At 44.4% G+C, this 13,293-nt stretch overlaps 1 protein-coding gene across 3 annotated transcripts in view; it reads left to right on the top strand.

Annotated features, from left to right (window-relative positions):
- IGSF11 (immunoglobulin superfamily member 11) overlaps positions 1-12,074 on the top strand; it is a 176,500-nt gene extending 164,426 nt beyond the window's left edge. For all 3 annotated transcript variants that reach the window (XM_083498950.1, XM_083498948.1, XM_083498949.1), the window contains 5 exons: positions 825-1,032; positions 3,349-3,504; positions 5,999-6,121; positions 7,953-8,103; positions 9,229-12,074. In XM_083498950.1, coding sequence (XP_083355076.1) covers positions 825-1,032; positions 3,349-3,504; positions 5,999-6,121; positions 7,953-8,103; positions 9,229-9,670 — 1,080 coding nt within the window. In that variant the 3' untranslated portion in view covers positions 9,671-12,074. The remainder of the gene's footprint in view (positions 1-824; positions 1,033-3,348; positions 3,505-5,998; positions 6,122-7,952; positions 8,104-9,228) is intronic.
- Positions 12,075-13,293: the final 1,219 nt, after the last annotated feature.

Raw genomic sequence — 13,293 nt, 5'->3', positions numbered from 1 at the left:
ATGGTTGATGATATCGAAAGCTGCTGAGAGGTCAAGAAGAATTAACGGGGACACATTCCCCTGCTCTCTCTTTCAACAGAGGTCATCATACAGGGCAACCAAAGCAATCAATACGTATACATTTGAATTGAAACACACAGACACACACAGACACACACACACGCGCGTTGGTAAATACTGCTGCTTTTTCTTGTGCTGATTTACCAAAACGTAAAATAACACATGCAAAACAGTAAAACAGCACCCAAAAATGAATCTTGATGCAAATGCATAAAAGCCGCTTTATTTCCCCCTAATGCATTCTGCACATCGTTTTTATGTGTGGGTGGGTGAATGTGAAAGAACAGACCATGTTCAATACTCAGTACAAAATTTGCAAATATAAAATAGTAACAGAGAAGGGTTCCTAATGCATCGGTTCCACTCTGGAAATGAGACCATGTATTCCAGAACTCCAAAATGCAGAGGAGGGAGATAGGCAAACTCCCTCCCTGCTTATAAGGCTTTTTTGTGTCCTCCTTCTAAATAGAAAGACATATAAAATTGACTAGGCTTGACTCTTCCCTTTAGGGGAACACTTCATTTTAGTTTCCCCTATATCTTTTAAATCTATTGTGCAAATACTTCTCCATGGTAGCAAAAGTAGAAGCAGTGCGTAGTAAGTACCCAGGAGCTCCATATGGCTTATCTTACCCTCAGAACACAATTGTTGTATTTTAATTGCACTAAAACCATAGGGCACTGAAGCCTCTGTATAATGAGTGAACAAGTCCTCTTTTAACCATTGCTTTGTTAAGGAGAAGTGTCATATCTTTGTTTTTCAGGTTATTATTTACCAGGGGGGTCAGATTTTTGATGGTGCACCCCAGTTTTATGGGCGAGTGGGGTTTGCAATGACGATGCCAACCACCAGTGCCTCCATCTTCATCAACAACACCCAGCTGTCAGACACTGGGACTTACCAGTGTTTGGTCAACAATCTACCAGACCGAGGTGGCCGGAATATTGGAGTCATTGGGCTCAACGTCTTGGGTATGTGCTTTGCTCTAGTCCAGACCACTGATAACCATGAAAAGCCTGAGACAGGAGGCTGGTTTTCCTCGAAATTTGAAATAGCTAGTCTGCCACATAATGGCACAGGTGGGACAAAATGTTGGGCTCTGTGAGTTCAAAACTACTTTCAGATGGTGGAATATTAGACCTTCAGGGGTGTAAGCCTAAAAACGAAACAAGGGAGCTTGCCCTCTCGTTCACATACTGTAACAAGTATCAGAAAGCGCTGGATGTATTCTTGCAGAGGAGAATTTCACCTCAAGTGGCTTTTCCCATTGTAGTACATGGTGACAGGAGAAGGTGCAGCTGGCAGACATTTCTATTTTGTGTCATTGTGACCTTTAGGGAAAGAAGCGTAATTAGCATGGGGACAAAGCAAACCTTGGCTCTCTAGATCTAAGCTTCTGCTCCTGACATCACTTAACAGGGGTCTGCTGTGAGTGACGTGCACAAAGATCCAAACCTGAGGTTGAATTCCAGGGAAGGCAGATCAGGGTCTGTGGAGTTAAGAGGCAGGCCAAAAATAAAGTTAGACAGGGGCCGTGGTTCAAGACAGCAATGAGGAGAAAGAGGAGAAGGAGTTGGTCAGAGACCTCACATTTCAGACAAGTAGCACAGACTGAGAATTGGGCTCTGAGCCTCAGATTTTAGAGAGCCTGGTGTGCTCAGATGGGTCCTTGGGTCTGCTGACTGGTGATTCATCCTACATGGGACTCTTGGAGGCCAATTTACCAGGCTGTAAACCCAATGAAGTAGAGTAGGGCCTTTCAGTCCATGGGCTGAATTGATTCCTGGCCAACCAAGAAGAGTCAAGTGAGTGGGGCTAAAATGTCCCTGGGGCCTTAGGGATTTTTATTTTATTTTAATTTTTGCCTCAGTCAACTTTTACTTCCCTCACATAAACAGACAATTTATACGGGTGGGGTACTCCCTTCATTAAACCTTTGTTTCCAATTGAAGGGGGAATTCAGTGCCATTGATAGAGGAGGAAGAAAGTAATTTGACTTATGGTGTATACTTCATAAATGTAAAATAATATGAGGTGGTAGATTTTATGTCTCTTTCAGAATTTTTTTTTTAAACTTCCTTAAAGGTAAGCTAGCAGCCTTCAGACCACTACCTTTCATTACTGTATTACTTTAGGCCCCAACCTACAGAAAGGATTTCTCTTCTTAATCCTTTCAAAAACAGCATCCTGGAATCCACCAAACATTCAGATCAGTTCTACTATTTATCAACTTTCCCCCCAATATTTTGAAGTGTTTATGATATTACTACTACTACTACTACTACTACTACTTGACACCACAGGAGGAGAGGCTCACTGACCATTTCCACAATATTCCTTAGTGTATGCAGTTGAGCAAAACATGCTCATTCCAGTTTAAGTACTGACAGCAGTGGGAGAAATGAGGGAATGGATGTGTCTGGTTCACTTTTATCATGTCCCTAATATTTAATTGAAAAAATTACTTGGTATTTCCAAAGTTATCGTATCTTATTTTTCCCAACAGTTGTGTTATCTTTTTGCAAAAGGAATAACATGAAACCTCCCATCTTCATTCTGCTACCAGAATTGGCTTAAAGCAAAAAGTTTTAATGATATCTTTATTGTATAAGCTGGTGGGGAGCTGCAGATGTTGTTCTTCCCCGTAGAGGACACTAATCGAAAATGGCCACAATTAAGTCAGCAGTTATGACTGAGCTGGCTCACTAGCTACAAAAGCCTTAGCAGGTGACCTCGCCTGTTGCTTCCCCTATTAGTCTTAAGCCATCTGTATCTTTTGTTTTCTCAGCCTGTCTTTTTGTTCTCTCTCTTTTTAAAAAAAATCAAATCAAATCTACCCATACTCCATTATTCCAATCCTTAAGTTCATTTCTCTATCAGTTTGAACTCCCCCCCCCCCAATAAAGTCCTCATGAAAATTAGCGTTTGTGTGCAAAGTCATCCTACCATAAACATTTTTATGCACTTTTGCATAATATACACATTTCCTAATACAATGGATTTTTGTATGTGATTTACCCTAAAATATGCATGTATATGCACTCTTCATTTTTGTACACATTACTTGGCTGGGGAACCACATTACAAAAGTCATACAGTTGCAAATTTTGAAGGATTTTTTTTTTTTTGGAAAATGCAAAATCTGTAAGTTCACCTTCAGTTGTGAACTGAATTGAATTTCTCTCCCACTCCTCCTCCTCCAGGGCCTAGAGTCCTTACTGGTCACACTTTTCTGTTGAACGCAGCTCCTGACCTAACTGTTGCTCTGCAATCTTTTCTCCCTGCAGTTCCTCCATCTGCCCCAGTCTGCAGAATTCAGGGCTCTTTGAACATTGGCAGTGACATCACGCTGACGTGCAGTTCAGAAGAAGGCATCCCTCGGCCAACCTATTACTGGGAAAGACTGGACAGTGCCCCCAAGCTGCCCCCGACAGCCACACAAGGTGATCATTGCATCCCCCCACCCTACAACTGCATTTTCCAAGAGAGTTGGTCTAATTTTCCCTTCGCTTGTTCTGCTGGCACTAAGGTCACAACTTTATGTGGTCTATCCCAAACTGCTGACGGACTACCTGGGTTTCAGGGCAGGAAACACCAGATCTAAGAAGGTCACAGTGGGGAGGGGAGTGATAATGTTGCTGTGATAAGTGCAGAAACTCACTAAAAATAAGGAATAGGGAGAAAATACTCTGTCCAAAATAACGAAAGCAACCGAGCCTTTAGAGTACTGGGTGCCCTCTAGTGGAAATTCTAATCACAGTATTAAAAAAGCACACATACCTTAGAGCAGGGGTGGTCAACCTTTCTGCCCAACATGCCATAAATCCACTCCAGAGCATGAGGCAGTGCCACTGTAGGGTACACCAGTCTGCACAACTCCCGTTATTGTTGTGCAGTCTTGTCTCTACCCTGTTGAGCCTGGGAGTGCAGTGCAGAAGAGGCAGGCCTGAGTGCAGGTCTGATGCTGTGCCATAATAGTTGGCTTACAGAACTGTGCTGCAGCTCAACCACCCTTACTTTAGAGATGCATGCTTCATGTCTATCAGGGATTTGAATTAACGAGCCAGCCCAATATTCACCTCTGCTGATGGTTCCACTCCAGTCTGTGAGTGAAGGCTAGTTCACAGATGCTAAAAAAAAAAGTGGTTTGCAAAGTGTGTGAGCATGTGGGTGAAGCAGCCATGGGATGATGCACAAACAACCATGTATTGATTGTGCACTTTGGTGGTGTGCTGAAATATTATCTTATATTGAAAAAATCATATAGTAAAGCAATCATTTAATTGGTATATTGTGTTGCCCCAATGCCACCTGCATTACTGTTTGCCAACTCATTATATCTTAGGGTTATATCCTAGGGCTGTGCTGAATGCTCATAGGTAAATATTTTTGTTGCAAAAGGTGAGCATTCATGAGCCTCCAGATATATTTCCTCAAATATTTAGCTGTGCTCATGCCTGTTTTCTGCTGTTCACTGCCTGTGTCAATAGGTCCTGGTGTAGATTTTATTTCTTTCTGGGAATAGTTATCCCAGACAATCAGGCTTCATGTAGCTATGGTGATAATATCAGAAGAACATGGGGTCACAAGATGTTATCACAAAACCAATTCAAAGTGAGGGCAGTGTGTTTCCTCACATCACTCAGAGTGAGTAAAAACTTCCATCCTTTTTGTGCAAACACACCCTGAAAAAATGTCAAAAGGAGTGATGGGGTGGGGGTAAAAGTGGCCACAATCACACATACACAACCCCTTTTAGCCGATATGTTTCATATTATTTTGTTACATTGTTTTCATGTTTTTAATTGATTTATGTAATGTTTCACTGGTCCAGCTCACACATAACACTAAAGTACTAAGGCATGGTATAATGTTATAAGGATGAGTCACAGTGAGCCTCAGGATTCCACACAACCTCCACCTCTTCTCTTCTAGTATGGTCATAAACTTCCACTTCCATTTCAGATTAGCCACAGCTCAGTTGTTTCATCAGAACCCTGAACTGCAGTTAATTTTAAGTATAGTTTGCAGAAACAAGCCAACTTCTTAAACTATGATTTGAAGTTGGTTTGTTTCTAGAAACCATATTTAAAATTAACCACAGTTTGTTTGTTTGTTTCGTTTAGATAACATGGCAAGTTGTAGCTAATCTAAAGCCAAAATAAAAAAATTCCTTCCAGTAGCACCTTAAAGACCAACTAAGTTAGTTCTTGGTATGAGCTTTCGTGTGCATGCACACTTCTTTCGTGCATGCACACGAAAGCTCATACCAAGAACTAACTTAGTTGGTCTTTAAGGTGCTACTGGAAGGAATTTTTTTATTTTGACTATGGCAGACCAACACGGCTACCTATCTACTACTAATCTAAAGCAGAAGCAAAAGTTTTCAAACTCCTTGTGGTCACATCAGAAGGGAGGGCTGATTGTCAAGCCTGAGACTCACCCAGGATCGTTGTACTGAACTATGCTCTAGCACTACACCCAAATCAGCCCACTGTTTTACACTTTGTTTGGACCTCAAAATCAGATATGGTTCTTGATTAAGAATCTGAAAATGTTTTTTTTTCCTTCTGGAATGATAAAAAGCTGAGTAGTTGACAACTGCATTTGAGTTCCTTGTAAGAACAAGTGTTAGCTTGTTGATGGCCCTTGCTAGTTATCTTGCCTTATTCTCTTATCCTCAGCTTTCACATACATAAAAAAATAATCTTTAAGAAGAAAATGTCCACTGTAAGCTCCTTAAACCCTAATCTTGTCTGTTTCTGATGCTTTCATCTAAAGGTTATTTTCTAATTTATCTCTTAAGAGTCTTGCATAGAATTTACGATTTACTGGATTTGCCTTTTCAAGGCTGCATTGAAATGGCTGTCTTTCTCTCCACCCCCCACATACCACGTCTCTAATTGAATTTATGTTTTTTCCTTCCTTCCCATCTAGACCAAGTTCAGGGTACAGTCATTCTGCGCAATATTAGCACTGTGTCATCAGGACGTTACCAGTGTGTGGCTTCTAATGTCATTGGAAGCAGCACTTGTTCTCTTGAGGTTCAAGTGATTACACGTAAGTCAATTTTAATGAGGGACTTGTCTTGCACAAGTCAGCCTCATGTCTCATTGCCTGTCAGAGGTTAAGTCACATGTTGGATGCAAGCAGGGTGTTCTTCTTACAGGAGCAGTATGTTGCCCCTCCCCACTTCCTCCCCATGCATTACACAGACATGGAGAAAGCAAAAGAATGAGTGTCGTCCTTCTGTTTTCCCAATCTCTGTGGTAATGTGAGAAATGAGCAGTCCTCAGTCTTGTTTGTAGTAAGATTTGGAAGCCTCTCCCCAGGCTCACTTGCCCCATCATGAATGAAATCCTTGAACCCCATTTTTTATGTTGTTGAAGCAGTTAGCGGGAAAGCAGAAGCACATCTTCTAGTAATGCATGAAACTTCGCTGCATGTGTGGAAATTTGTAGTCTGGAATAAGAGATGCTAATCGGTTAAATACTTCATTTTTATTTATTTAACAGATTTATGCACCACTTCATAGCATTAAGCCATCAAAGTCTTGTACAGGATAAAAACAGGATAAAACATAGCAACATTATTTCAGCAAACTCTAAAAACAATAAAACCATCTTTACAAATTCCAAAAACAACAAAAGGATTTCTACAGATATAAAAATGTTCTATAAGTGACTGTGTAACTTATATTAAGAAAGCCTTCTTAAATATAGATGTATTCAGTAACACCTAAATCTTATGACAAAACTAAGGTGCTTGAGATGCAAATACTGGAAAAGGAAAGGAAATAGAATTTGCTCAGGGCAAAAGAAAATGGGTTGATCCTGCTGCTTGCTTCTTCTTTTTAAAGAGCATGTTTGGGAATGAAACCTGCTGCTTTGCACCAGGTATTTGGACCCATTCTAAAAATAACCAGAGGCCCCCCCCACCACCACCCACTGTATTGAAAGTGCAGTGTTTTTTCACACTGCACTGGAAGCTCAGAGCCCATCTATCACTGGATATAATTTTCTTCACTTACGAGGGTGACTGCTGATAATTAGCCATGTAGAAGATACCCTGCAGATGCCCACTGCACCTTTACATGATGCCTTTCACAACTAATGGCAACTCCAGGTGGGTGTGGGTGCACATTGGATGGGGCTGCAGCACAATGGGTAGACTCCCTCCCCTACACAATGGCCCCAGCCCAAATGGATGGAAAAGCCCCACAGCTGTCTTCAGCAAAAGAAAACTCAATCCAATCACAGCTCTCCTTTGTAAGAGCTAGTTTGGTTCTCAGAGATGTGGCCTCTGATATGCCTACGGGCTCGTTCATTTTTTTTAACCATCACCCTATCACTGACCTTCAGGTATGTGAAAAGTGCCCCGGCATGCTAGGCTTTCTTGGTTGTGTTTGTGAGCGAACAGAGCCATTTCATACCACCCAAACTAGAGCAGGAGGCACTCAGGAAGGTACATGCCCAGAGGCATCCAGTGGAGCAAGAATTTGGGACAATATCTGCCCACTACCGCCACCAACAAATATTTGAGGAGCGCATGAGACAGCATCTGAAGATGTCTCTGAGCTGCACTTACTTGCCACATTTCTGTGCTGTGAAACTCCAGAGCATTATTGCTTCTGGGGAAACGTTAACCCCTTGCTGCAGCAGAGGTCTTGTGTGAATGGGCTGCAATGGGCTCCATCCTGAGAGTGCTTCTGCCCCACTTGTCTCTTGGGGTCCCACACTGGACAATAGCTTGTGATGGAGTGATAATTATAGGTGATACAAGAGATATCAAGCCAGGCTCTCCTGATGCTGAAAACCTGCTGAGGCTTGGTTGAACTTGCTCCATACCTTTTCCCTACTCTGACTTCTCATGTATTCCATGTCCCACACAGCTCACCCCCGGAGCTTTGGCCTGATTGCTGGAGCTGCAGCTGCAGGGGTCTTGGTGCTCATCATCTGCATTGCCGTGGTGGCTGTGACACTCTTTTACTGGAAGAACAAACACAAGGAGGAAGAGGAGGAGGAAATTCCTAATGAGATAAGGTTTGACCTTTGACAAGATATTGCTCTGTCCCTTCCTTTCCCCCTGTCATCTTCTTCATTTATTACAAAAAATTGAATACCACTTATGTAAAAAAAAAATCGTAGTGGTTTACAAAAAATTGTACATATAGCTACACAATAAAAAACCATACAAAAAGAGTTAAAATCAGAAATTAGCTAACTATTATGGAAATATATATCTTGAATTGCCTGCATAAGACTGATGGAATGGAAAAGTTTTTAGCAGGCATTTAAAAGTTGGCACATAAGGTGCCTGCAGAATCTCTGTTGGCAGAGATTTCCACAACACTGGGCTGATGACACAAAAGGCTCAGTTTCCTGTTGTCAAATGAGCTTGCCAACTAAGGGAATGACCAATGGCGCTCCAGCAGATGGTTTCAGTGATCAAGCTGGGATATAAGGGTTGAGGTGCCTGAGGTACCCTGGACCTAAGTTGTTGAGGGCTTTGTAAATGAATAGGGATCAAAGCAGTAATACCAGAGTTTTTGCCATAGTTTCTTTCCAGCTGAGCTGCAAGGAAGGTTCCTCCTACCTCTGTCAGAATAATATTTTAGTGTACACTAATTTCTTTCATGATTTTCTCATTACTAGTAGCAGCTTGACCACCCAGAGTCTTGGTACAGGCATAAAAGCCAGCTCCATCCATAATTTCTTCCTTAGGTGTTGCCAAGTGTTGACATGTGAACAAATACACCATTCCTGGTAATATAATAATTGATCAGTAGTGGGAGTCAAAGGCAAGTGCTTATGGGGTTCCGCACTTACGCCCCATTGATAAGGGGAAATGAAACCAAAAAGACTCCCAGAAGTGCGTGACCAGCATTGCTCAATTCTATAGTCACTTGTCATTCGTCATTGTACTCTGTTAGACCTCAAGCCCAACAGCCTGATGCTGAGATAGAGGCACAGAAAATTGGATTGTAAGACTTAAGGTGGAGATGTCAAAGTTGGGCACATCATTGGGCCAACATGGCATCATGGTGTGGGTTATTTGCTTTTCTCCTTGTGCTGCGCCAGTGCAAGGTGTTTTTGTTCCTGCCGGGGATGGGGGTGTTTAGAATGGAGGACAACTACAATGCTAACAGTGGTCTCTTGTTTTCCTAGGGAGGATGATCTGCCACCCAAATGCTCTTCATCCACAAAAGCATTCCATGGTGATGCTTCATCCTCGGAGAACGACACTCTCACATCATCCAACACCTACAACAGCCGGTACTGGAACGACCCCAAAGCAAACCATGCCACAGACTCCTTTGCTCGCCTCAACAACGATGCGCGCCAGCCCTTCACCCGCTCTGGAAGCACCAGCGCCCGCCCTGTCTATGCCAATGGAGGCCACCCAGCCCCCCCTCCACCCAAGACATTGGTGGTGACAACCAATACAGCCCCCTCCCCACAGGAGATGGCCAGAAGCAATGGCTCAGTGAGCCGCAAGCCAAGACCGCAGCACACACGCTCCTACGCCGTGAGCCAGGCAACGCTGGAAAGGATAGGTGCAGTGCCGGTCATGGTGCCGGCGCAGAGCCGAGCCGGCTCTTTGGTGTAGGAAGTGGGCATGGTTCTGAGGAAAACAAGAACCTGTTGCACCGAGTGGGGGTGAAGACCTGGCCAAAACAAGAGACCCTCCTCTTCCTCCCTGAAATGCGTTGAAGGGGAACATCAAGCCTCTCCTCTGTGTCTTTCCCCCACCCCAGTCACTCCCACTGGTGTGTGATGGTCCCCTCCCCTTGCTTCCCACAACCCTTTTTATGATCTCAGGGGTCTCCTCAGCTGTGGCTGGATGTGCCAAGGCCAAAGGGAGGGGCACACAAGGCGTCACAGGGGGACGATGCCACACTTGGTTTACTAAGATCTACCTAATAAGGTCCCCTCAAGGATGGTGAGTGAGGTGGGGTTCAGAGGGCCCCATAGTCAGCAGTTGGGCCATTAGCAGGGAGGACTACTCAACAGCCTTATGGATGGCACATTGGCTGCTTGGCTCAAAACAGACGACGAATGTGGGGGGGGGGGGGAGTGGAAAGATGCTGGTCAAGCCAAGCTGGTCTCAGAGGGACAGAGAGAGAGAGAATTACGAGACAAGGGAGGAGGGGCAGATTGGGAATTGGTTTGAGGGTTATATTTTATTCTTTAGTTTGTTCTTGCCACCCCCTCCTGCTTTCTCCTTTTCCCAGACTGGATGTTCTCTTCCCCATCCACCCAGCCCCAACCTTGCACTAGTTTTTTGGATGCTTCCAGCAACCCCTTGTCACCTCCATGGAAACTGTTGTGAGTCAGTCCGGCATTGTTCCCCAACGAGCTGCTTGGCGCCAGAATGTGCTGCTGCTGCTGCTGTTTCGCTGTTGTTGAGAGGAGGGATTCATGGGGGGGAGGCAGTAACGGTGCTGGTTGGAATGCTGAAGCCTCCGTTGCTTATCGAGGGCTGTGCTGTGTTTTCCGGGCGTGTGGCTGGCATTTTGCAAAGAGCTGGGCTTCAGCGCCTTTGGCGTTTGCATGGCAGGGTCCGTCTCCTCCCCACCCACCCCATAAGGGCTGTTTGGGTTTGGCTTGCATGGCCAGTTGAACATTCACACATTTGAGGCTTCACATTTAACCTTCCTTTTCTTGGATCTTTGGGGCTTATTATAGTAAAGGGAGCAGGGGAAAAGAGAGAGAGAGAGACAGACAGAGTGAGTGTGGGAAAGCAGGGAGCAGCAGAAAGGAAGGCTCGTGGCAGCGCTGCCCCCCCTTTCCCTCCTTGTGGCATGACTGACTCTTACGTGGCACCTCACCATGGCAGGTTGGCATGGGGCCCTGTTGCTTCCTTGCCCCTGCCTGTCCGCCCAACTTGACAGGTTTCACTCTTGCAATTTTCAGTAGCCTTAATTCAAACTGAGCATTTGAAAAGAAAAAATAATAATAAGCAAACAAGGGTCTTTTCATGCTGTGGAGGAGACTTAGAGCTGGGGGGCCATTTCCTAATACCTCGAGGAGGCAGAGCCAAGGGACATGTCACTTGAGTCCCTCTGTCCACACCTGCCTCATTTGTATTGCTGACACGCTGATCTCCTTAACGGGAAAATGCTCCCCTTGGAAGCTCTTCTTACCAGGCTTTCCTTCTCTGCACTGACAAACGAGAGAGAGAAGGAGAGAGAGACATATTTCTGATCTCACCCCAGCACTATGAAAGGGGGTGGCTTGTTTCACAGCCTCCCTCCCACCTTCCAATATGCACTGGAAATGGGGTTTGCTAGAGGTGGGTCTCTTGCTACTCTTCTGCTTCCACTCGGCTCACCCAGACTTCATACTTCCCTTCCAAATGGGCACAGAGGCATCCTCTAGGAGAGCTCCCTGCCCAGGCCATATTTCCTTCTCTACCCACACACTATCCTTGCAGAGAGAGTCCTTCAGGTTGCACTGGGTTTGAAGCTTAGCTGAGATTCTGTGCCTTCTTTGCTTTAAAAAAGAAAAAAACAAACAAACCAACCATGCTCTCCTTCTCCTCCTCCTCTCCTCTAAGCCCCTCTCCCCCATAACACATACGCAACTTGCTTCATTGACTTCCGAGCACACCAGGCAGACAGATGGGCTGCTGAATTTATACACATTTCCCAGGGAGCAGTCTCTCTCCTCATGTGCTCACTGCCGGTTTCTCCTTTCCAGACTTGGAGGTTGGGGGTTTTGGGGGGAGGGGAGGGGTGGAAGAGTGGCTTAAAAAAAACACACAGCAATGCAAAAATAGAGGGCGGGGGTAAAATAACGCAGAGACACACATTCTCTCTGCTTTTATAACAACAAAAAATGTAGGACGTTTTCAAGGAATGCTGCCCATGGCAGCTCACACTCCAGTGCTCGGAAAGCCCTTCCCGGTTCTACCTTTCATGAGACTGTTCGCTCTCCTCTTTCTTTGTTCTTTCTAATTGTCTAAAAAAGGGGGGAAATCAATAAAACTTTTATTCGTATAAAAGGGGAAATGGTTGTCTGTGCATTTTGTTATTATTTCCCATGCACTAGGGATGCACTAGGGATGGAAGATAATTTTGTTGTGTCTAGGCTAACATACAGATTGGAAATGTGGCCAACTTCTGGGTTTTGCACTTTTCCCAAATTTTGCAATGCAGTCCTCAGTTCCTAGAACATACCAAACTGCATTTTAAAAATGTGTATTCTGGGATGAAGTTCCTTCAGAAATGCATCCGTTGAGATCAGGGCTTTGCTGTTGCCAGCAGCAAAGGTTGACTCCTCGGAGTTGCTGGACAAACAGCCTGGTTTGCTGAAGGCAGCTTCTTGTTTTCCTATTCTTCAAATGCGAGCCTTCTGGAGGAATCTCAATGAATCGTCAGGGTGAGCCTTGGAGAGCCAGGCATCCATTGCCCATCATCATTCTCATAATGGGCAGAGCACCCTAGTTAGTAGAGGGCAGCACAAAAGAATCCCAGGGTTGTACACCTGGCCCCATCCAAGTTAAGAGAGTCTGTTAAGGGTGCTTTGACCAGGAGCTGGTAAACATCCTCAGGATTGTTTAGGATCAGGCTGGTCCTTCTTTATTTACATACTTCAAAGATGTATAAGAACGAGAATAGCCCTGCTGGACCAGGCAGTGGGTCATCTACTCCAGCATCCTGTTAACACAGTGGCCAACCAGATGCCTGTGGGAAACCTTCAAGCGACACCTGACCACAAGAGCACTCCCTTCCTGTAGTTGCCAGCAACACATACTGTATACCTTGCCTCTGCAACAAATGGTCATCAAGATTGCTTGGAAGAGATCAAACCAAATGCATGGAATGTAGGCAATGAAGACAACTAAAAGCAGCAGCAGAACAGTGTGGCAAATGGCACAATTACTCTCTGCTAAAAACAAAACCACTTCTGCTTAGTTCCTAAAAGCTAGTAAAGCTAGGCAAATGCGTCTTGAGATGAAGAGCAATTATTGAATTCTAATGAACAGTTAATCTATATCATACATCATCAGACCATTGTTTGGGAGAATGCTGGATTAGGGTAGCCAGACTGTTACGACGCCAAAATGTAGTTCTTGATTCTCTCCTCTACCCCCAAGCTGAACCTCCAAGCTTCAGAAGAATGAGCATTTGTTATTATGTCTTGCATATAATATTTTGCAAAGTACCTGTGAGTTTTGGTCACTCCTTGGCAAGACATCCCCACTCTGCCAATCATACATATATTTGT

Source organism: Podarcis liolepis, assembly GCF_965112155.1.
Source record: "Podarcis liolepis genome assembly, chromosome: 4".
Taxonomy (NCBI): Eukaryota; Metazoa; Chordata; class Lepidosauria; order Squamata; family Lacertidae; genus Podarcis; species Podarcis liolepis.
This window is presented reverse-complemented; position numbering and strand designations above follow the sequence as displayed.